The sequence below is a fragment of the Meriones unguiculatus genome, chromosome X (assembly GCF_030254825.1).
Source record: "Meriones unguiculatus strain TT.TT164.6M chromosome X, Bangor_MerUng_6.1, whole genome shotgun sequence".
NCBI classification, from domain to species: Eukaryota; Metazoa; Chordata; class Mammalia; order Rodentia; family Muridae; genus Meriones; species Meriones unguiculatus.
Window position 1 is genome coordinate 59,227,583 of NC_083369.1, and position 25,795 is coordinate 59,253,377.

Consider the following 25,795-nt stretch of genomic DNA (forward strand, 5'->3'; position numbering starts at 1 on the left):
GCACTCCAGGGACATCGGCAAGTACATGACACCTGTCCTGCAGCAACAGCCACAGCAGCACCCCTCACAAGGGGAGCACATGTCTCCTGCTTTGCCGTGGCTCTGGAAAGGCCTCTCCTGCCAGACACATGGCAAACATGCAGGCAAGCCAGTTCTGGCGAGGCAGGAGCTGAGGAGATTTGGAAGAGGTCTGGAAACAGGAAGAGGGCTGTGAGGGAGAGTGAACTGGTCGGGCCTGGATGCATGGCTCAACACATAAGGGCCTCCTCGCACTGGTGTGTGGATCTAGCAGGCAGAACACTGCTGTCTGCAGGCAAGTCACGAATACCACTGACAGCATCTTGTCCACTGTCTTTGTGGGGAGTTCCCGGATGGCCCCCCTCTAGAAAGGGCTAGGGGAGAAAGGAGGCTCCCTAAAAGTGAAGCAGCTGCCAACCCCCTCACCCTGCCAGGAAGCAGTGGGTGGGATCCTGAGGGAGGAAGGTGGCAGGAAGTGGTCTTGACAGCATCCTAGGGGGACAAGAAGAAGGAAGCAGGGCCAAGCCAAGTGGTAATCTTTACAGGGGAATCCTTCATCAGATGGGCACAGCTGGGCAACACGACCACTGCAGGGTACACAGATAAGTGCTGTGGACTCGGGCCTTCAGCCCAAGGAGGACAGTGAAGGAGGCCTCTTGCTTAAGGGCTTCCTGTGCTCAGGGCCCCATAGTGCCTGCTTCAAGGCTGTTGTCCTCTCTAGTCCTCTACACACACCTTCACCCTACCCCTCTTGAAGCTGACTTGTGCTGAGCACAGCAGTTCCTTTCTGCCCCTGGCTCCTGTGAGCACTGCTCAGTGCATCTGTCTAGGAGCAGGGACCCCAGGCAGCTGGACTGTGTGGTGCATTTCATCTCCTCCCTGTTTGTGCAGACCGCAGACTCAAAGAGGAGGCCCGTGCCCCCGTTTGATTTAATTTTCTTGCCAATCAAAGCACACACGTTTATTGATGATACACACTGGGGGTGGGGGAGGGGACCTGGGAGTTAGAGGGTCAGTCAGTACAATGGACAGGAGGGGAGGCGCATTTCTTCCATTAACATGCTAACCATCCATCAGCTAGTATAGGAAAGAGGAAAGGGGAAATACTTCAGCTTAAGCAGTGGCAGGTGCGTGTTCGGAACAAACTCCTGTATGGGTGTAATTTCTGCTAAGTGGTCCCGCTCAGGCAGGGTGATAACCACAGGGAAAAGCAGCACTCCTGATGTTGCCATTTGATGTTCTTCATCCGCAGCCAGCAGCCACGGGGATCCCTTTACCCTCTACTGTATGAAGAAGGCTCCAAGGGAGCAATTCACAATGCACTTTACCTGCAGACTACAAAACCCAGAAGTTGCCCACGGCTCATGGGGAACCCTGCCTGGCCAAGAAGAGTGTGGCCCTCCGTTTGGCAAAGGGAAGGAACTTTCACCCATGGAGGAGCCCACAGGCGAGGCTGCATCCTTGGTAGCACCCACTGCAGTTTCTTTGCCCTCAGTAAACTGCCAGGGCCCTGGGTGGCTTCAGTCTCATTCTGTTCGAGACAGCCACTTAAGGGGAGATGGCTTCCACAAGCATCTCTCTGCTCCCACTTCTGATAAAGAGGCACATGAATGACAACAGCATTTGGGCAGCCAGCGCTTCCTCCGCCAACACCTGCTTTTCAGACAAACCCATCAGCGTTTCCAAACCCTGAACCTTTGCACAGCCACTTCCCTCGGATATCAAAGGAAACTTCAGGTCTGAAACGGACTTGGCAAGCATGTTATTAATAACTGTCATGCTTATTAGCAGATTTAATCCTGCCTGCTGCAGAAATGACTTGCAGCAAGGTAACACTGTCTCCCGATACACTTCATCGATGTACATCTTAATCTGGTCCTGATTTGCAGTACTGGTGTTTGGGTTTTCCGGGACACAGGGAGCCTTCTCCCTCACAGTGGGCTGGGCGGTGAGGATTCTGCTTCCAAACACTGAGAGGCTAGCCAAATGCTTCCTTACATTGTGGCTAAGGGAAAAGCCAGCATCTTTGGGCTCAGTGAGCATTTTTTTTTCCCTTGAATGGAAGCATACTTGGTCAGGTCAAGGATTGGAGTAAAAGCTTTTTGTCAGCCTGGTGGTGGTACACCTTTAATCCAAGCCCTTGGGAAGCAGAGACAGGTGGATCTTTGTGAGTTTGAGGGTACCGTGATGTACAGAAAGTTCCAGGATATCCAAGGTTACACAGAGAATCCTTTTATTGTAAAATAGAATAAAAGGAAAAAAGTTTCCTGCCTTCAGGGTTCCAAATATCAACTTTTCAGTCGGCGGAAGAATGATTCTTGTTTATTTCTATGATCGTATCTTTGTGACTTCCTAAATACTTTTCACAAACAATTTAATTCTACATCATTTTCAGGACTTCGGCTTTCTTTGATCCTTGAACTGAGACTAATGCCTTTCTTCAGCCCTGTCTGAAGCCACCCACTCTCTGTTCTTTTTTATTTTTAATTGGTTTCTCCTTTATTGCAGTTGTGGATGAGCATTCTTACCACTTCAAGACCTGGCTTGCACACCAGATTTCAGTAGTTCATCAACTAAGCACATCCTATATCCATCAAAACTCACACATGGACCTCACTCTTAACAAAGTTGTCTAATGATAGTCTTCTGGGTCCCACATTATTAGGCATGTCTCCTGAATAGTGTCTTAATGTCCTAAGAGCAATGCAGTTTTAAGGTGAGTCTTTCAAGAAGGACATGCTAACACCAAATCAATCAATCTATCTATCTATCCAACTATCTACCTATCTATCTATGTATCTGTCACTCCCTTCTCTCTCCCTTTCCCTCTCTCTTTCTGTCTTTCTCTCCCTCTGCCTTTCCTTTAGAACCATCCTCCCTCTCTTTCTTGCTTGCTACTTTGTTTCAGAATTAGAATTTCCAAATGTTTCTGTCTGAAATTTCCCCTCAAGCATAACATATGCCTTTTTATTGTATTTTAATATAAAGTGGTGCTGGGGAAGGGAAAACAAAGACTAAAAGAGGCAGAAACAGTATTGCTTCTGGATTCTGGATTCTGACTTGCCACACCCAATTCCCACAATTTTCTGGGCTATAACACTCTATAGAAATTTCCTTCATCCATTTCCTAGGTTAGCTACAGAAAAACAGAGGAGAAAGAATCAAGTTTGGTGCATGCACTGATACAGAATTCTCAGGTATGTTCCCTTTAGATTCCAGCTTTAGAAGTTTGCCATTTAAGGCCAGTATGTTAGATACTTGCATGAATATATAATTAATCATGAATCACATTATTTTGTACAACTAAAATGCATGCACACAAATCAATGGAAGGCAAATATGAGCAGGTACAGTGATATATGTGAAAATATTATAAGGAAATCCATTAGTTTCTACATAAAGTAAGTAAAATTTCTACACAAAGTAAAACATTTGTTTTCAGCACATCACTCACATTGTCTTCCAGTCAATTTCTGACCTGGATGCTTCTCCACAGTTGCTAAACTGTTTTGCTATGCAGTTTCCCCATCCTCCTTTCTACACTATGAATGCTGTCACTGTGTTCACAGAAGCAAAGAGAGTGAGGATTAAGGGTTTTCTGGGAATAAGCGTGGAATAGCAGGTTCTGATAAATAGCTTAAATTCATTCAGGGTCTTTTGACTGGTTCAAGCCTGATGTTTCCTTAAAAGAATACAAACTTTATAGTGTCAAACATCTTGAGGGTGACGTCCTCTTCCCTTCCCTTGGTTTCTGCTGCCCTCTACAGACAGAAAAACAAAACAACATGCGTGTAAAGTCTTGTCAGTATTTAGAACTGGAAGAAAAGGCCACATATTCTACCTTTCACTAAATTAGGACTCTGGAGAACATTTCCCACATATCAACACCAGGTTCCCCAAGCTAGTCTGGGTCTATGGACCAGGTTCCTGGTCTATGGACCAGGTTCCTGGTCTATGGACCAGGTTCCCAGGTAATCTTCATTTTCATAACAAATTGTTCATATCCAGAGTGGTTACTTTCTTCTTTATATGGCCATAAATATCATCTCACTGAGATCAGTAAGAGCTGATGGTTGGACCAAAAGAACTTCACCTCTCTACAGTTCTTGGTCACTTAAGGTCCCCAGTTTTTATTCCCACCAGCCTCTGCCTCCCCAGTGCTGAGATTAAAGGCAAGGCAATCAAACAACACCCTATGTTGCTTTTTATTAGGGTATTTTATTATAGCAACAGAAATGAAACAAGAACATTGGGTTAATTAATGCCCCTCTCCACAGTTTGGAAGTACAGATAAAATCAGTCACAACTAGCTTGGTTGAAACAGAAGGTTCTGGAACCAATAAATGTAGCAGTACTTTAACAAGAATCTTGACAAATTGATAGATCTTGGGACTGAATTTGCTGGAGGATAAATATTCTTAGACAATCACTCTTAGAGAAGTGTAGAAGCAGGACATGTTAACACAGTCTCTCTCTCTCTCTCTCTCTCTCTCTCTCTCTCTCTCTCTCTTCCCTTCCCTTTAAAAGAAGGTATTAAAGCTATACTTTAATTGATTTTACCTCAAAAACTCAATAGGTTTTCTCATTGAAGATAAGAGGAAAATTAATAAACTCATTCATGTTTTTGGCAAGGACAAAGAAAAATAACAATTATAAAGAATTATCAAAATGTTAGTTCCTGCTGGGCAATGGTATCGCATGCTTTTAATCCCAGCATTCAGTGAGGCAGAGGCAATGGATCACTGTGAATTTGAGGTCAGCCTGGTCAGCAGAGAGAGTCCAGGACAGCCAAGGCTACACATAGAAACTTTCTCTCAAAAAAAGAAAGAAAGAAAGAAAGAAAGAAAGAAAGAAAGAAAGAAAGAAAGAAAGAAAGAAAAGAAAAAAATATAAAAAAGACAGAAAAAAAGAAAGAAAGAAATTCACCCACATTCGCTGTTGGTGTTCCTACTCTCAGAACAAATAAACACAACAACAACAACAAAAACAGAATAGACTATATTCTTAACTATCTGTGATTATTGATTTCTACCATTCTGGTGATTCTCTGAAGAACCAATTTAAAGGGCTTGCATTTATTTTATTGAATTCAGAAACTTCCAAAGATGAAATGTGCACTTTGTGGACATTCTTTGAAAATGTATAAAGGCAAATACACTTATCTTACTAATACCTGGGGTGTGGAATAGCAATGAAGGTTAAAAAAAAAAAAAGAGTGTGTAAATTACAAGGAAATCCTGGAGAATATGATGCTCTGAGGAAAAATTCCTTGGTAAAGCTTCAGCCTCTTTCTGAAATCTGTAATGCCTCCACAGGTCTGGGGACATTGATGGGCACACATGTTTAGTCCCACTACTCCAAGAAGAAGCTGGTAGATCTCTATGAGTTGGAGGCCAGCCTGCTCTATTTAGGAACTTCCTGGCTACCAGGGATACCTAATAAGACCCTGACAAAAAAAATAAAATAAAAATGCCAAGATGACCCTAGGCTTTTACTTTTGATTGATCTTTAGGTATAGAATGTGAAATATATGCAGAAGTGAACTCCAAGGAAGAGTTCTACATTATGAAAATGAGTCTTTAAGGTGTGCCCCCAACACATGTTGTCCATTTACAAACAATGGAGTGTTTTGTTTTGATTTGATTAAGTTGCAAGTCTTAAAGGAAATCTCTATTGACTCAGTAGATGAATGTTAAACTCATGTAATATTCATTAAAGTGGCCACAGTAAAAAAAAAAAAAAAAAAAAAAAAAAAAGTAGTCTTTCCAGATTGCTTTAGTAAAAAACAAAACAAATAAGCAACAATAATCAAAAAATCATCATACCAAATAGCAAAATAAAGCTCCATGAAAGCAGGCTCTCATTTCCAGTTGTCAAAATAATTGTGGGTTTTTTGGGAGAAGGGACTTTGTTTTTCTTTTTTTAAGAAAAAATATGTTTGAAGACATGAACACAAGAGACAATCTGAGCAATACACAGAGAATAATAAACTAATACAGACTGCAAATCTATTACTTTAATATACTCAAAGAAATGAAGAAAAACATGAAGAAAGGAAAACATAAGAATACCTTTTCGGCAACAGAAATTCGACTGAGATAGACATTTGAAAAGAAGAAAGAGGAGAAAGGCTAAGGGAAACATAGAAAAAGAGAAAGGAGGGAGAAGAGGGAGAGGGGATTAAGTAAAATAACTAGAGGGCTAACATTAGGTTACAAAATGAGCAGTAAACCCAAGGATGGGAAATTTAAAATTATGAACTCTGAGCAACAGACAGTAAAGGGAAGAAAGAAACCTGAACTAAGCCTGTGTGATACATAGAACACCATCTAACAGACAGATGTAAACATTTCTGAAACCCAGAAGGAGGAAAGAGAAAAGGACTGAAATCCTAACTACTCAGGAAACTAAGGAAGGAGGATCTCTCAAGTTCAAGTCCAGCTTTGGTTTCAGCTGAACTCAAGGTCAACTTTGGCTATTTAGTGAACCCTTATCTCAAAGTCAGAAGTAAAAAAGAGTCCTAGATACATACTCTATCTCTTGCCTCATATGCATGAGGCCCTCATTTCAATACCCCAAATACATACATACATATATACATACATACATACATATTTTGTTATTTAGAAAATTCTTCAAACCAGGACATTTTAAACCTGAAAACTACAAGACATTATTTAGAGAAATTCAAGAAGACCAAAATAACTGACAGTGCTACTGGACAGGTAAACTCAATGTCATAAATACATTAATTTTTTACATTGGTATGTGGATGCAATACAATCCCTATAAAAATTCTAACATGTGTGTATGCACCTGTGTGTTTAAAAACCTTTTTTAAAAAAAAAAAATCTGGAGAGAATGGGGTGAGAGGACAAAAGTCCTGTAGAGAAAAGAGAAACTGACGGTGGGGACATCTCTGTGACAAGCTGGAGACCTAAGTCAGGATAGGCCCCTGGAAGGATATGAGGGGGATTCAAGCAGAGACTCATAGTAACAGAGGCCATAGAGACTGAAGAGGACATCCACTAACTAGACTAGTCTGCTAGCAGAGGGAAGGGAACACCAACCCACCCACAAAATTGACTCCAAATTTAACCTGACTACAAGATGTTCAGGGGTAAAGAAAGAGCAGATAGAGCAGAGACTGAAGGAATGCCCAACTGATGCCTGGCTCAAATAAAGACCCACCCTGGTATAACTGGGTGGAGCCCAATTTTGGGGTAGACCACCCCTATGGAACAGGGCAGAGGGCCCATTAAGAGACTGCCCGCTATCCCTTTGGTTTCTCCTTCCTCTTCCTTTCTTTTTGCTTTTATTGTACTGGTACATTGTTTTCTTTTGTTGTTATTTTATGGGTTTGTTTGTTTAATTATGATGGTCTCAATAGGCAGGTGACCAAACAGCTGTGCACCATGATGACTTTGCTTGCCCCATGCTCCCAGCGCTGTAAGCTGGGTTACCTCTGGTGGCATGCCTAGGGTGGGACAGATGGAGAACAGCCAAGAGCAGGATGGGCGGGGAGAGCTCGCCTAGACTGATGGGACAAAGTGCTTGAAATTACAGCTGGATCAAGTAAGAAGAGTTTTGTCTGTCTGTTTTAAATGTACGTATGGCCATCACGTATTTATTTCTGACTGATCTTAAACGGTTAATATGTTCTGTACATCTTGGTTATAGATTAAGAGTTATGTTAAAATTGGATATGTTTAAAGGTTAAATTCAAACTCTTGTTTAGAACATATATGTATGCATATGTGTTTGTAAGATCTATAGACACACGGATGTTTTTAAATAGCAACCATGTGGCTTGTCATGCAATGTGATGTGACTTCGCCATCTTGAAATTGCCAGGTAGTATGGGACAGAGCAAAGGCAAAGAAAAAAATTACAGAACTTCTTAGTCATGATAAATTTTGTTTACCATCCTATTTCCTTTTAGACTAAGAAGACAAGTCTCATTTTAAATTGGTATTGATTTTAGAGATCAGATTATTTGCACTGGTAAAATTTGGTTTTGATTTTTAAAATTATGGTTATGCTTCATGACTTTACTCCTAAAAAGGGTACTTTATTTTAATATTGCAAAAACAGATTTCTTCTAAAAATGTGTTTAAGGCTATAAAACATTTTAAAGTTTATCAGGCATTTTAAAATAATGACCTTGGGCAGTCTAACAAAGAACTTGGAACAATTTCTCAGCCCTTTGGGAAAGGACAAAAGACCTTGATATTTATTTTATTAATTTTACCAAATGAAACCAAGCCATACTATTTGAGCCAATTAAGAAAATTGCAGCTTTTACAGTGTATCATGTCAGAATGGTAAAAACCTATGGAATGACTAATTAAAAAAATGATGAGAAAGATTTTGATGGAAGTTTTTATGTTGTCTGAAAAGCAAGAGAGAAAGCAAGAAACTGGGATAATAAAGAAAAGAATAGCTTGTCTAAAATAAAAAATGTCTGCTTAAACCAGAAGAACGGAGCTAAGAAAAGCCTAACCTGAAGGTATATAGAATGTTAAAGAGGGTCAGAGTGTGTATCGAAAGCCAGAGAGCATATGAACTGTGTTTGCTTTGGTTTTTCATACCTGCAAATATGATTTGAGAAAGAACTATAAAACATGTTGTTCTTCATTTAAAGGGCTGGTGATTTTTCAATGCAAAATATTTTCTTTTGCTTTTTAAAGGGAGAAGAGGACTGCAGCTCCATGTTAGTCCAGGGTTATACAGTGTTATTCAAGTCATTGTTAACCATTATATGAAATACATGCCTGACCGCCAGTTCCTGAGTAAATAGATTAATGCTGTTTCTTTCTGGCCAATAGGTTTGGTATGGCCAGAATAGTTCAACTACAGTTTAAAATTGTTCTATACTGCTCTATTATGCAATTTGTTCTAAAACTTATTTGATTACAATGTTAGAACTTAGTTATGGGAAACTGTAAATGAGCCACAGTGCTATACTGTGGGGAGGTAGCAACACCATCAGCAACACTTAATGGCTATGTTTTAAATTGCCGCTCACAACACATGGCTAGCCGACATGTTGGTTCAGGGGTAAGGAGGATGGAACTATGGTTTCCACCTCCATTTTTGTTGAGGGTTGCCAGCTGTGTTTAGTTCTCTGTTTAGTGTTAAGTGAAACTTTTGTCTTTTAAGTTTTTGTTGTTCAGTCTTAATGCAATGTCGTAAGATCAGCATGGTTTGCTAACCCCTCTATGAACTGTATCTAATTGAAAGTTTTGCTTCGATTTTAGTTCAGAAATATTTTTAAAGTTATGCTAATGACTGCAGTTGGTCACAATATTGAGCTTTACCTAGTCCCTTTGTTAATGTTTTCAAGGTTAAGCCTAGGAAGCCTATGATTATGAGTAGTTACAAAGTTCACCTAGGTAGATCTACTTGAATCAGATATGCTCCTAAAACACTTATCGAAGGCCCATTTGATTCTACCTCTGATTCTGGAGCCTAGTTAATTGCTTTATTTTCTGACCAGAAAACGAAGCCACAATATTTATTTTATGTGCATGGGTACACAGATATATGCAAGCAAAACATCCATGCATATAAAATAAAATATTTTTAATGATAAAGCTTTCTGTATCAAGATATAGACATCATTATGTACATGAAAATGGAACTACACAACCTAATATAAACACTTGATAAAATGATATTAAACTACTCATATCTTCAAGATTTAACTATGCTTTATAGTTATATTATAATGTGTATTTTTTGTTTATAATCCATAGATTAACAATATATGTATTATATTTCAGATAAGAGGACTGGCCAGAAAATTTTATAATACTCAAATGCGGTGATTAGCACATTTATAGTAATGTTTTCTAAGGGTAAAATGGTATATGAGTACTTCAATTGCTGACTCCAAAATTTTAGTCCAGACAACTTTTACAAACTAAATAACTTTCAAAGCCCAAAGCATAATGTGTCTATTTTATGATCCTTATAGAAGCCTAAATAATGAACTTGTAATGTGGTAGAGGAAGAGGCCCCTAGAGGGCTGAGAGAAAGAAAAACAAGAAACAGCCATGGGGTCTGAACAACGTCCAGCACAGGCATACATGCAAGCTGTCACGTACTCAACTAACCATGTATCACCCCTGTGGCCCCTTGCCTTTGCCCTCCCTTCTCATTTAGCAATCACTATCTACTAGGCTAAACTAACCAATCACAATGTGTTTAACTAGAGGACAAAGAATCAAAAAAATACACAAAAGCCCCCATCTTTGGATACTGAGGCATTTGTTTTTTGGGGACTAATATCCCCGGGCCTTGCTTTATGCATAAAATAAAACTGTTTCCCAGAACACAGCTTGACTACCTCTTCCTTTTGCATCCTACAGGAATAGTATAATTGTGAATATATCTCTTACTTAGTTCAATTTATGTGCCATCCCAGACCCATTTGACTGTACCTCCTATACTGGAGCCTAGTTAATTGCTTTATTTTCTGACCAGAAGAAAGGAAAAAAAAAAAAGATTCATCCTGCTTGTACATTCTGAGAGTCAAAGTCATTGCCATCCATTGTCAAGCTATAGCTTGAGGAGTCACATAACATAAGGAATAAGCAATGGAGGCACCAACTAGCATGATCTCACCCAAGCACATACAAAAGAGTTAATGTCCTCTAAGGCTGACTTTGACCAAGAGACCAGCTGCTCATGAAAACTGACTGAAAGAAAGTTAGGAAAGTGGCTCAATGACAGAGTGCTTGCATGCCCTAGTTTTGATCTCTAGCACCACATATTCCACACACACTCTCACACACACACAAACACACACACACTCACATACACACATTCACATGCACACCAGCATGTGAACAGATAAATAACTAACTGTTATGTTTGCTTTCCATCTAGCCTTGCCTTAGTTCCCATATTGCATATCCCATTAAGGTGTCACCAGGTAAGGTTTTGTTTTCTATTTTCTAGTCCTGAGCTAAGAAATCATCAGATTATTAATTTAAAAAAAAAAAAGCTCTGTAGTAAAAGATAGAACTTTGATGTGCCTCAAAGAAAGCAAACATAAAAATAATGTTGCTATTATGGAATAGAATAACATGTCATAAATAGCCAAAACATGATGAAATATAAAAAGTGCCCTTTGTCTGGGAAATTGTATTGAAAATAGATGTTTACTTTGTAATATACATAATTGGTGGCCAAGATGAAAAATTCAAGTGATAACACATGCTGGAGAGGTTGTGGAGAAAGGGGAACCCTCCTCCACTGCTGGTGGGAATGTAAACTGGTACAACCACTCTGGAAAGCTATCTGGCGCTAAGACAATTAGGAATAGTGCTTCCTCAAGACCCAGCTATACCACTGCTAGGTATATACCCAAAGTTCGTTCAAATACATAATTGGATATAATCAAGATTTTGGTTTTTTTTAGATTTATTTACTTTGTTTTATGTGTATGAATATTTTAACTACACATATGTCTGGACATCACATGCATGTCTGGTATCCATGGAGGTCAAAGGAAGGTCTTGGGGCCCCTGGGACTGGAGTTACAGATTGTTGTGAGACACCATATGGGTGTTGGGAATCAAACATGTGTCCTCTGAAAGAACAACCAGTGTTTTGAACTGCTGAGCCATCTCTCCAGCCACATAACCAATAGTTTAGATAAAAATATTAAATGCATTTATACAAATAATATGGTTTTACAGGATTCTTCAGTGTGACCAAAAACTAGAAGCCATAAAGAGAAAATTACAAAACATCACTTCTTCAGAAAAAAAAAAAAAAACATAAACAAAGTTAAAAGAAGCAGATCTCCTCCAAACCTCCTACTTTAATAGGAGCAAATATCTGTAAATCACTTGAATTTCAAATTAAGTAACAACCTTCTGTGATAACTTTGATCTCAGTCTACACTGATCTTAGGAAGAAAATGTTCTAAGCAGGAAAGATTAAGAATCTGATGTCCTTATGAATTCTATTTCTCACAGTAATAAATTATAATTCTGCATTTTATTTTCAAAAGGAAGTCCTATTTTCTTTGGTAACATGTTATGTTCTCTCCAAGCACAGCAAGGCTCAGTAATCAAAGGAGGCTGAGGAGGCTGAAAGCTCAAACAAAGCTGCCATTCACCTTTCAGGGCTTTAATGGTCAGCCCACTCTCAGTAGGGAGTCAAATTACATTTGCAGGAACCTTTGCAGACAAAGTTACCCCTCCACTAGCTTGCACCCTTGCCTTCCCTCCTACTCCTCTCACACCCCTCTTCAAGTACACACATTGCCTAAGCTCTCATCACAGGCCTGACAAGGCCTCCGTTGGAAGTAGGTGGAGCATGTGTAGCACTGGCAATTCTAAGTACTGCTTTCCTACCTCCTCCTTTCCCTCGGCCTGAGCACACAGGGGAACTAGCAATAGAACTGAGGCTGCTGAGTTAAAGACATGGAAGAGCCTCAACTTAACTCAGACAAGCCAGAGAAAAACTTCAGCTTGGGATGTGGGGTAAACATAATGCAAACAGCAAAGAAAATTAGTCTTATGTAATCGCTATGTTCAAAGACATTCTCAAGAGAACCAAGCAAAACCAGAGAGCCATGAAAGCGAAATGTTATCTACATCAGCTGTCTGACCTACACTGCAGTTTCTTTTGAAACAAGGCAGATGAAATGTGAATTACAGAAAGAAAATCTGTTTCCTGAGCCTTGAATTGTTATGTTTTGTGGGTGGTGGGGAACTGAGCCCCATTATTAGAAAATTGTCTTTGAGCACATTTAGGTTGGCATAGGTCTTAAAACTGATGAGAAAATCCAAACAGCAGAATATTCTCTGGGTGTTTTAACATCATCCCTAAAAGAGAAGAAACTAGTTTCTCCCTGACCTGACCCATGAGCTCCACAGTCACAGCCAGGATCCTGCTCGTCCTAAAATGACTGACAGCTGCAATCTTCCAGGGAAATCCTGGGACATCAGGAAGTGGCCTGGACTTGCCCCCCATCTGTCTGACCCATCAATTGCCAGGATCCTTCTTATCCTATCATCAACCTAAATAAAAAATTAAAACACCAGGGAGAGATTAACCTAAGAATACGTATTCTAATTTGAGAGTAACAGGGAATATTACAACTCAAATCCACATAGCACAGTAAACCATGGGCATATTCAAAGAGTCTGAGGCAAGGGAAAACTTGTAAAGATAAAACAAAGAAGATCATATCTGGTGTTTTCAAACAAAAATTCATGCATCAATGATTAAAGTACTTTTTGTGTCAGGTTCAGTAGCATCTGCACATGCTCATGGATTTGGTAATCTTCCATGACAGCTATTCTTGGGCAATTATCTGTAAGAATCCTTTCCTAATACCTGTCAGCTCCATTGACTTTGTATGAACTTTTATATAAGGCCCTTCTCTTTAATTCTGACAGTCTCACTAGCCTGCTCTCTAATGCTGGATTCTCACCTGGCTTTTCTTCCACCAGTGTGCCCTCAATAACCTTCTGACCTTTTGTATTTCGTTCTTCAAGCTCAGCCTCTTTAAGTTCCCCTTCTTAATAAAACATTTCCTGGGCACTACTGTATACAATAGTTTCCATTGCCTCTAAGCACTGACAGAAAGCATCCACGCATGACTAGAAGCTCTTTTAGATTTTATAAACATATATAGTTTTTAATTTTATGTATTGTCACACATTGTGTCTCCAAACAGATCCTGAAGCCAAGAACAAAAACAAAGCCTTTTTTCTACTTCTTAAACATACCTTTATTGATAAAGCACAACTCTTAGATGAACAAATCTAAATCAATACAAAAGTATAGCTTGTTAGACATAATAGTTTCTTCATTGTATGGTTTAGTTAAACAATAAAAATCTCTCAACTTAGGTAGCAAGTTGGATTAATAAATGCTTTTGTTGTGCAAGCTCTAATATGTATTTGGCATATGTAAAATGGCTCAGTCTAAAGCCAGCATCAATGACTTAATAATCTGTGATATTTATTATTCCTAAACAGCAGCTCAAAGGACCTCTTTGTAACAAAAGTGCAATGAAAACCTAAGAATTTAGACAATATGCTGTTCCCATGTGCAAACTTTGAAACATTACATCAGTGTTGTTTGGAACAGATCTCAAATTATAGTTTGGTTAATACTTTTAGAACTTTCACTTTGACCACCACATCCTTATGATTTGCTAACGCTTTGATTTTCTTAACACACACTCCAGATTCTTTGAATAAGAAAAATAGTGAACTTCTGCTGAATTCTTTCCTGGATGATGCAAGCCCTTCACTTTTTATATTGTCATTTATATTTTCAAAAAGGGTAAGGATGTTAAGAAGAATCTCTCTATCCCATTCCTTATTAAATAGGGAAATCAGTTCTGATGGTACTTTACAACTAACCAGCTCTCTTGTCATGGCTGGATTTTCAGTAAAGTTTATAATTAGTTTCATAGTCTGTATCTTGGTGAAGTGATTTCCCAGGAATAACAAAGCAAAAAAGTCTGGAAAAGAATAGGAAAGCAAATGTTGGTAATGATTAGTCACAGTCATGTTGGTTAACAGTCTTAGTCCAGCCATCTGTACAGCTGAATCCAAGCGACAAATCATGGTATCATCACACACTTGACTGATGTAAGCCTTAATCTTGCCCTGGTTTTCAGAATTAACGCTCAAGTTATTAAGGGCATTGTAGGTCTTTTCCCTAATAATGGGGTCTTTGGTTTTTATCAGTTTTGCAATAATTGGGACACCACCCAATTCACGTATGGCATTTTGATTAAATGAATATGCTGCATTGTTACCTAGTGTAACCAAAGCTACCTCCTGAGTAAAAGGGTCATTCGTTCTTTCCAAGATGTTAAGGACCTTTTGAAGATCAGGGGCGCTCAGAATATCATCAATTTTATAGGGAAAGTTGAACTTGCCTCTTCTCACAGGCCATGCTGTGGCTGGGGCCTTAGAGCTCTTACTTCCGTTCTTTCTCTTGGTTTTTCCACTTGCTCTGCTCCTAGCCCTAGAGCCACTTCTTCCCGGGTGACAGCCCCCACCCCTGCCTCCTGGGCAGGGCAAACTTTGGGCCAGAGTCCTATTCCCAGAGATGTTAGGAAGCCTGATCCCTCTGCCTGCCTTTGCACGTGCCTGTTCCTTTAGGATCTTGAAAAGGGCCTTGGCCTTAGCTTCTAGGCCACCCCCACCCTGGGATTCTGGATGCACTTCCTTCTTTATCCCTGGACCATTTGCAGGTCCCACGTTCACTTCAGCCTTTGAGCTATCTTGAGATTTGGTTCCTGCCCCAACCCCAACATTAGTCTTCACTTCTCTCTCAGTTTTTCCCCAAATTTCTGGTTTGCCACTACAAGATTCTTCCTCTTCTTCTTTCTCCTCTTCCTCATCTTCTTCCTCATCCCATAGTTTCTCATTCTCATCTTTTCCCCAGGTTAGTCTATATACACAGTAACAGGCACCAGCCCCGATGACCATGCCTGCAGCTACACACCCAGCTTCCCGGGTGCGCCCCATGGTACAGCTGGGGCAAATCCCTTAACCTGGACAGAGAGCAGACTTGTTCTGGTCCAGAATATTCCCAGGTCAGGGGCAAAGTCTTCAGATTCTACAGGTAGGAGCAGCTACAAACAGCAGATACAGTGATACCTAGGGGAGAAAAAAGAAGATTGCAGACTTTTGACTTCTCCAGTTATGACTTTGTACATAAATAGGACTTAATCTCTTACCTATAAACATACAAACATACAGAGAGATATTGGCCAGCATTTGGAACCTGGCACCCTCATCATTATTCCTTTCCTTTATGTGGAAGCAATTTTGAAAGTTTTCCAAACACCCAGATTCTCCAAACTTATGTTCTTTCACCCATCCCAAGAATATTAAATTGAATATATTTATAAGTTGCCTATGATCATTACCCTTCAAGATATCCTGAGTCAGGATCACAGAGTCACCCTCACATAGTTCTGATTAGTACCCTCCTCCTTTCCAGCCTCTTGCAGATCTGCAAACAAAAGAATACAGGTCTGATCTGAGAATTCAAGAACCAGATAAATGATACTCAAGAGAGGACATATTCTCCATCTTCTCAATTCCCATCCCCTTGTCTTTTACTGCAATGTTTCTTACCTTCTATTAACTTCCTCCTTGGATGATCAGTCCCCTGAGCAGTCCATCTATCCACTACCACTACCCTATCTCTCAGTTCTTCCAAAGGTAACACTACATGCTGTAATAATATATTTTAAAATGCCACATACAACAGATCTGATATGAAAGAGATGTATTGGATGGAGGTGGAGAGAGAGAAACATGGCGCCCCCCCAGGAGAGAAACCAAAGCAGAGAGTGCAAGAGAAGAGAGAGAAAAGTAAGAGGCAGGAGTCCTTTTATCCCCAGCCCCTGGCAGTGGCAACCAATGATGACATCGCAGGTGGCTAATCAACCTAGGAGTGGGCTAGAGCATGACTTGTGAATGAACATATACCCTTCCATACGAAAATAATAATAATAATAATAATAATAAACAGCAACACTTAGATCAGATAGACTTTAAGTGCATCCACATTTACTTCTGCCACCTGGACTATCTTAAAGACAGCCTCCTCACTCTCTTGAACAATTACGTCAATTTCCACTGCTCACAGAAATTTCTTTCCTCCCTCATCTCAGCTCCTGACTTCACCATGCTTACAATCTAACAAACTGGGTGCCTATTAGACTAACACCAACAAGGACTGCACCATTCAGTATTTTAGAATAATGTCCTCCCCGTTTCCAACCCAGTACTAACCATCTCTAACCACCTCCTTCTTGGTTTCTGATCTGCAAAGTACTTCCTTTTGTGAGCTCAGGACCAACGTAAATAGACGGGCAAAGGGGATGCAGAGAAAGTCTGAGTCCACTGGAGTTCATAGTCACCATTGTTGTCTATCCCGGTGACCCCCCAAACAGTGTCATCATGCTTCTTCTGACCTACTTGATGAGATTTTATTTTTCTTCCTCCCCTGTTCCTCTGTTTGAACTGGTCTTCAGGAGCAAGATCCACGAATACAGGCGCCTACGCAAAGACAGAATACAAAACTTAGACCATCTAAGTGCGCTAGCTTTTCCAAATCCAGGAACCTGGTCGGCCAGACGGATTTCGTTTTATTATTTCTCACCCTACCCCCCCAGTTCTCTGGACTCCGTAGACACCGTCCCAGAGCTATACTACTACATCCTAGCACTTTTTTCTGCAGTGGTCCGCCATTTTCCCAGCAAAAACCACACCCCTTTGGAAGCACAGGACTGGAAGCCATCCCAGTTGGTTCCCCAACCCAGCCCACATCAAAGATAGTCATTTTTTTTCTGCACAGCTGGGAGAACAGTCCTTTTTCCTGGGGCGTGGGGTGGGGAACGACGGACATATAAATTGCTAACGAGTGAATAATGGTCCCAAGTTACAATATAATCTTAAACACCACCACCCATTTCCAAGCCGCAAACAATCTGAGCTTTAACTGACTGACTTGCAGAAATTAGATGTCGATTATTCCTTTGTGTCAAAAAGTGCTGCACCCTACTGAATGGCACAGGACAAGAGTGCTCACTGCCTCAAATTTTTCTTCGTAGATGGACCCATGCACCCAACCATAATACTTGCCCCTCCGGATTCTAGGTTCTGACATGCCAAATACTCGCCTCCCCAAACGCTAATTGGGATCTGGGGTCTCTCCTGGAATCTCTCCCTCCAATGTTCAGTTCACCGTTTTCTTTTCTTTTTTTTTTTTTTTTTTTTTTTTTTTTTTTTTTTTACCTAGGAGGATCCGGATCCGAGGACAATGCAAGCGTGTGGAGAGAGCAGACTAGGTGGCTGGCATGTCTGCTAACTGCTACCTCCAAGACAGCGATTCCCCCCAGGCACCACCCATCCACAACACAGACCTGCTGTGATGCAGGCAATTACCTTCTCTTCCTCCTTCTGCAGCAGGCCGGGCTGCTCGCAGCAATAACACAGAAAGAACAAACACCAAACGCAGACCAGAATTAGAAAGACGTCTGCACACGTAGACTTCAGCTCACGTGAGGGTCACGTCATCAGTGAGATCAGGACTCCAACTAGCACTCCCTCAAACACTGCAGCAAGAGGGAGCCTTTCCCCCTCCTTCTGTGCCATACCAGACCCTGCTATTCATTTTCCTCTTGGTTAATCTCCAAACCAGAAGGAGCTTCTTTTGTGGTTGGAATTTGCCTTTCTATGGTTAACAAGAAGACTGCACTGGCCTTTTCTTCCTCTTCTAAGAGTAATCCTGGCTTTTTATTTTTTTAATTCCCACCCCAGATGCTTTCCCTTCTCCCTGGTCCCTTTCAGCTGGGAAGATCCTGCATCTTCCCCGCATTCTTATAACAAACAGGATTTCAGAAAAGGAGATATGGAGTGAAGTTTTTTTGACTTTCTTAAACTTTTCTCCACACTTGTTAAAAGTCAGCTTTGCTTTAACATTGAGGATATAAAATTATATTTTTCCTTTGTGTCAGAAAAATTTAAGTAGAAGAGGAAAATCCAGTGGACCTTACTAATTGCACAAAACCACACAAAAATATTTCTACTGATTACAAATAGTTGCGATCACAACGCTAACTTGTTTTAAAATCAAAAACTGGAATTTTTGCATGTGAATACTCTAAAAATAAAAACATGACCAGTTGTCTAATTTGGGTCATTTTAAACAAACTGGTGATTATTTTTTGTACTTTTGGCTCAACTTGCAATTTGGTAAAGTAAAAGCAACACAATCTAGTCTAAGTTATTTAATTAATGTAAAACATGTATTGGAGCCCCAGAGTCTTAACTGATTGCTGTAGAAAAGATTTGATGGCTACTTTAAACACCTGCCCCTGGATTAGATAGCGGTGTTCTAAAGCTGTGACAGCTGAGAGTAAGAGACTATTCCTTTCCCCTTGCCCTCCCAAGAAGGGAGGAATGTGCTGCCCTCTTACATTCCACAGCCTCTCATTCCTTGTATTCAGGCAGCTGTTTTTTGCTCAAACCCAACACACACACACACACACACACACACACACACACACACACACACACCAATAACCACCACAACAGTATATGCCACTTTTATTCATATAACAACCCTAAGTATGTTGTACCCAAGTCCCACGGATCCCAAAGACCACCAAGGAGCTGTTTCCGATGCAAATGCAGTAAGGTCTTCTCATTACAAACTGAGCTTGAGCCCACACTCTCACCAATGCAGCAGTTGAAAGTAGACCTCTGAGCTCAGAGGGAGGAGTGTGATTTAAATGTCCCAGCCCTTCCCAGCACACCTAAAGCATGGGAATTCCAGCCTGGCAAGCATCTATTGGTTGAAACACAAAGAGGAATGTTGCATTTTTAATTGATTGGTTATAGGAAGGCCCCCAAACCATTAATGGTCTGTCTTCCCTTGTTTGGCTGTCTGAGGGAAGAGGGACGATCTGGGCTGGTTTCCTAGCAACTGTACCTCTAGTGGGCAGGAAAGAATGCACCTTCCCTCAGGTGACTGGACGTGTCTCGATGTGTCTCGCCTTTCTTTAAGCTTGTGCATTAAACTTTAATCCAATAACCCAAAAAACTAATTTTTAATTCTTTGGTCTCTCAAGTAAATATATTTGGTCCCTTCATGGCTTTCCCCAAGTTTCCAAAAAGTATCTAAGCAGCGCATAAAAGAGCTTCCTATTTCCACCTCCCTCTTTGCCTTTATTCATGATGCTCCTAATACTGCTGCTATCTGCTGCTATCAGTGCCTGAGAAGAACAGCTTGCCAGGTCTCTCTGTCCTGCAAGAAATCCACATAGAGCCTTGTCTTATTTCAGGGTCACTGCCTACAGGTTCACATTCACATTGATGTATATATATGCATGTATATATGAGGACAACCGGGTTACACAGAAAAACCCTGTCTCTATAAAACCAATATACATGCATACACACACATACACACACACACACACACACACACACACATATGCTTCTCTGTGTATCTGTGTAGCATTGGCTGTCCTGGACTCCCTTTGTAGACCAGGCTGGCCCAAAACTCACAGAGATCTGCCTGCCTCTGCCTCCCAGAGTGTTGGGATTACAGACATGCTCCACTGTGCCTAGTTTTAAATTATTTCTGATATATATTTTTTCTTTAGAACTGTAAGAGCGATCGCTCCATTATTTTTCAGCATAAAATTTGTCATATAAGAAGCCGAATTACAATTTACTTGCTTTTTTTTTTTTAAGTTGCATTTTTCCCCTCTCTGGAAACTTATAGGGATTTATATTCTTGTGAACTTAAAAAATTTCACTAGGTTGTGACTAACCAATATTATTTTTGTGCTTTTAAAATTTTCTTATTCAGCATTTGTGATTGTTTTAGATCTTGAGGATCAAAATCTCAAGAAGAATTATTTTCTATTTTCTCTTTAAAGTTTAATGAGCTTTGGAGAGATATTGAATTGCCTGGAACTCAGACAAGTCATTCAACTTTTATAACTTTTATTTTTTTCTATTTAGAAGAATTATATAATTAAGTGTCTGAAATAACTAATTTTATGTTCAGCCAGGTACAAGAAAGCAAGGTTAAGATCTTTACCAACCCTGCATCCGAGAGAGGGCTAATATCCAGAATATATAATGAACTCAAGACATTAGACTCCAACAAATAATCCAATTAAAAACTGGGGTACAGAGCTAAGCAGAGAATTTTCAACAGAGGAATATTGAATGGCAGAGAAACACTTAAATGTTCAACATCCTTAGTCATCAGAGAAATGCAAATCAAAACTCTTGAGATTCCATCTTACACCGATCAGAATGACTAAGATAAAAAAAAAACTCAAGTGACAACACATGCTGGAGAGGATGTGGAGAAAGGGGAACCCTTCTCCATTGCTGGTGGGAATGTAAATTTGTTCAACTACTTTGGAAACCAATCTGGTGCTTTCTCAGACAATCAGGAATAGTGCTTCTTCAAGATCCAGCTATACCACTCCTGGGCATATACCCAAAAGATGCTCCACCATTCAATAAGAACATTTGCTCAGCTATGTTCATAGCAGCTTTATTTGTAATAGCCAGAATATGGAAACAACCTAGATGTCCCTCAACAGAAGAATGGATACAGAAATTGTGGTACATTTACACAGTGTAATATTCCTCAGCTATTAAAAACAAGGAAGTTATGAAATTTGCAGGCAAATGGATGCAGGGAGTCTTATGGAAGAAGGTGGGGATGGAAGAACCTGGAGGGAACAAGAGCTCCACAAGGAGACCAACAAAGCTTAAAAAACTTGTGCCCAGGGGGCCCTGCAGAGACTGATGCACCAACCAAGGACCATACATGGAGAAGATCTAGACCCCCTGCTCAGATGTAGCTGATTGGTAGCTCAGTCTCCATGTGGGCTCCCTAGTAAGGGGAGCAGGGGCTGTTTCTAACATGGACTCTGCTGCCTGCTCTTTGATAACTTCTCCCCTGGGGATGTAGCCTTAGGGTAAGAGGATACAGGCAGTCCTTGATAAGCCAGGGTAAGATGGCAGGGGAGGAGAACTTCCCCTTTTGGTGGACTAGAGGAAAAAGATGGGAGGAAGAAGGAGGGAGGGTGGTACTTGGAGGAGATGAGGGAGGGGCCTACAATCAGGATATAAAATTAATAAATTGTAAGAAAGAAAAAACAGAAGAGACAAAAAAGAGGGAGGTTAGCCTTTCTAGTGACATTTTAATCAAATCATATTTAAATAGACAAAACTATTTTAAAATGAATTTAAAACATTTAAAACTGAAGTTTAAATGTTCAGTTTCTGTTTTAAGAGCAGCTTGTTAATGCTCTACTTACAGAGTTTCCTCCTAGGTTTCTCAGCAAACAGATATTAGGTGGTTTACCATGTACAGTCCTTGCTTCATAAGCCCAGTGAACCTGAACTGAGTTCAACCCCAGAATTCATGTAAAGGTGGAAGGAGAGAACTGAGAACCAACTCCATAGAGTTGTCCTGTGACCTTCACATGGGTGCCATGGCACATGTATACCTGAGCCACAAATACACACAGTAATAATGATAGTAGTAGTAGTTGTTGTTGTTGTTGTACTTTAAAAGATATTACCAGTTTCTTAAATTCTCCCATATTTTCTGTGTACAAGGACTTTTAACATCTTCGAACACAATAGATGACTACAAGACAATTTCACCTCCAGCTGAGATGACTACGTGAAAATTTATTCGTAAATGGAATAAAGTTTTAATGTCAAGCAGCTTTCAGTAGTAATGGTCTTCTAAAAACTTAAGGAATTTTTTGAATAGTATAGTTCTAATTTAGAGTGTTTTATGCATGCATATAATATATTCTTATAACCCCCCACTTCTTATAACTCCTCTCAAATGGCCTGCTTCCAACTTTATGGCTTCTTTTATCTTTTATAGATAGCCATTGTGTCCAAGTGTTGCTGCTCATACTCCTCTGGCTCTGACAACATCCTGTAGAGTGTGGTCACCTGACAAGGGGCCACACCCTTAATGAAAATAAACTCTCCTTCCCCTAACAGTTATCTACTGTTAATATTAGGTCCTCTCCTAGGAGTGGGGGCTCATGATTCTCCCCTCCCTCTATGCTGGAATGTTGAGTAGCTTGAGCTTGTATAGGTTTTATGCAAGTAACCATAACTGTTGTGAGTTCATGAATTCGGCACTCTTGTCATGTCCATAAAACATTGTTTCACTCTGCTCATACCCAATCTCTAGGTATAACAAGCTTTTCATCTCTCTTCTGTGGCAGGTAGTCACTGAGTCTCAGGGGAAAATGATGTGATATAGATGTCCCAATTTTGGCTGAGCATTCTACAGACACTTATTCATTCTACATTCATTTCTGTGTTGATCATTGTCTACCTCACAAAGAAACTTCTCTGATGAGGCCTGAGAGTTTTACTCATCTATGGGCATGGAAATACAAATTAAAATGGCAGTTGATACTATGTCTAGCAAAATAATAGTGGTAGGTTCACTCCTGGAGCTAGTGAGTTTCCCAACAGTGGGTTCTTGCCTAGACTTAACACTGCTGTAAGTGAGTTTCCTCCTATAGAGTAGGCCTTTAATCCAATCAGAAAACAGTTGATTACCTTCATAACATTCATGCCACTATTTCACTCATGAGCATATCTTGCCATGCTGGTTATTACTGTAGCACATGGATTTACAGTTGGTAAGACTATTGATAACTTTTTACTTCAAGCAGCCTGTACAGCACGGTTAGGTACTATGAAAGCTAACCAAAAGGGAAGAAGCTTCCTAGTCAGTACCAACTTGATTTTTCCATATTCCATGATCAAAGTGTATGCTATATTCAACAATGGGGTCTTACTATCAAGTTCTTGCTGGCAGTCAGAAATGCTATAAATAATCTGTATTGTTTGGAGGCTTTCTAAGACACTCCTGAACACAACTGAAGAGGTAGCATCCCATATGTGTTCACTGAGCTTTTTATTTGGCAACTTATGACCTCTGGGAGGAGCATTATCCTCTGTGTAGGGCGATTCCAATTAAACTTTTTTTTCTGTGAAAAAATATATGAAGCTTATAAAATGGTAAGTTTTCATGGAATTGGGGAGGATAAGTGGATGGTTGAAGAAACAGGAAAATTTATCAGGCATTTGTATATGCTCTTTTAAAATAATCTGATAATTAAATAACAAATAATTATTATAATATATTATAATTATATTATATTACATACTACACATAATATATAATACATTATATTACATATAATTACATATTACATATTGCATGTTACATATTAAATATATATCATATATCACATATCACATAGCATATATATATCTATACATATAATATACATCAAAGATGTTATAAAGATATAATATGTAAAGATATATTATAATTATTATATTATATAATTATAATTAAATAACACTAACCATATTCTATATTATATTATAATTAATTTTTTTCACTTTCCTTCTTTTAAACATGAAAAAGAAATCAATAGATCACAGAGATATTTACACATCCATGTTTTTTATTGTGCTCTCATTGACATAAGTGGTCAATGGAAATAGTTTAGATGTTTTCAGGAAAGTGAATGGAAATCAAAGTTACTTTAGTCAAAGTAACCAAGATCCAAAAAGACAACTACCATATTTTCTGTTATATGAGGAAACAGAATTTTTATTTTTTTATTTTTTGTGACAGAGTTTCTCTGTATAGCCTTGGCTGTCCTGGAACTCACTCTGTAGACCAGGCTGGCTTCCTGTGTGGGGAGGTCATGATAGCAGATCATTAAAGAGGATAAATGAGTCTTGAGGAAAATGGGAAATAGAGTAATAGAATACATGTGATTGAAAAGGAGAAAAGAGGACTATTGCAATGGTTCTCACCCTGTTAGTTCTCACCCTTTAAAGGTCAAAGGGCCTTTTCACATGGGCCTTCTAAGATTATCAGAAAATGCAGATATTTACATTACGATTCATAAAAATAGCAAAATTATAGTTATGAAATAGCAATGAAAATAATTTTATGGTTATAGGTCATCACAATGTATGGAACTGTATTTAAGGGTTAAAGCATTAGAAAAGTTGAAAACCACTAATCTAGTGAAAGCAAGGGAACCAGACATAGGGACAAGAAGAATGGAGAAATCTGAGGGGAGGGAAACAAATGAGAACCAAGTATAATGATACATATAGTGAAGATGTCATAATCACACCTGTTACTTTGTGTACTAACCTATAAAAAATTTTAAAATATGTGAATGAGACACAATTGTGGCCTTGCAACTGACAAAATTTTAACTATGTCCCATTCATGTAATTTAACTAATAATGTTATTTATATCATCAAGTAGTTAAAATGATAGTTTCATAAAGAAGTAAAAACAAAACAAAACAAAACAAAAAACATACTTGAAGCTTGGCATGGTGCATATGCCTGTAATCCTAGCACTCAGGGAAGCAGAAGCAGGCAGATCTCTGTGAATTTGAGACCAGCCTGGTCTACAAAGCAAGTCCATGACAGCCAAGGCCACACAGAGAAAACCTGTTTCAAAAAAAAAAAGAAAAACCAACAACAATTGAAAGAAACACATCATTAAAGTAAACATAATCAGACACAAACAGGATCCCACCATTCAGTTTTGAAGTGAAGAATATAATGGCAGGAAAGACCATGTGTTACTAGAATTGCTTCTCTTTAAGAAAATAGGAAACCAGAATCAGGCATGGTGGCACGTACCTTTAATCTCATCAGTTAGGAGACGGAATCAGACCGATCTCTGTGAGTTTGAGGCCAGCCTGGTCTACGTAGAGAATCCCAGGCCATCCAGGTTGGTAAATACTGAGATTCTGTCTCAAAAAGAGAGACGGGGGGAGGGGGGGAGAATGAAAGAAAGGAGGAAGGGAGTGGAGAGAGGGAGGGAGGAGAGAAGGCAGGAAGCAATCAAGGAAGGGAGGAAATAAGAAATCAAAATCTATATCACATTTTGAGAAGAGTCACAGAGATTTAATGAATGGGTAGTGATTCCTAACACATCCCCACTTAACTTACCTATTTGGCCTATGCAGAAAACCATCTTAGACAATGACAGTGGATTCTCATAAATTAGACTAAGTGATGATTGCAAATGCAGCTGCTGCTTAAGATTTGCTCGCATAGATTGAGTACATTAACACATCCCTTGAAAACTTGTATGCAGCTGTTGATCTAGAAAATGCTATTTATTTCACAGTAGTTTGAAAAGACTACA

General features: G+C 39.6%; 1 protein-coding gene and 1 pseudogene across 6 annotated transcripts; both read right to left on the bottom strand.

Moving 5' to 3' along the window:
• Positions 1–936: 936 nt before the first annotated feature.
• On the bottom strand, positions 937–7,638 carry LOC110563888 (protein ARMCX6-like; annotated as a pseudogene).
• Positions 7,639–13,729: 6,091 nt separating this feature from the next.
• On the bottom strand, positions 13,730–18,105 carry Armcx1 (armadillo repeat containing X-linked 1). 6 transcript variants are annotated; one of them, XM_021661103.2, is made up of 4 exons: positions 17,967–18,105; positions 16,998–17,078; positions 15,938–16,023; positions 13,730–15,665 (listed from the first exon to the last, which is right to left on the bottom strand). In XM_021661103.2, the coding sequence occupies exon 4, from the start codon at positions 15,531–15,533 to the stop codon at positions 14,145–14,147; it is 1,389 nt and encodes a 462-aa protein (XP_021516778.1). In that variant the 5' UTR covers positions 15,534–15,665; positions 15,938–16,023; positions 16,998–17,078; positions 17,967–18,105; the 3' UTR covers positions 13,730–14,144. The 6 variants fall into 6 exon arrangements, with proteins under 6 accessions (XP_021516778.1, XP_021516777.1, XP_021516775.1 ...); XM_021661102.2 differs by having other exon boundaries at positions 16,994–17,078; XM_021661100.2 differs by having other exon boundaries at positions 16,812–17,078.
• Positions 18,106–25,795: the final 7,690 nt, after the last annotated feature.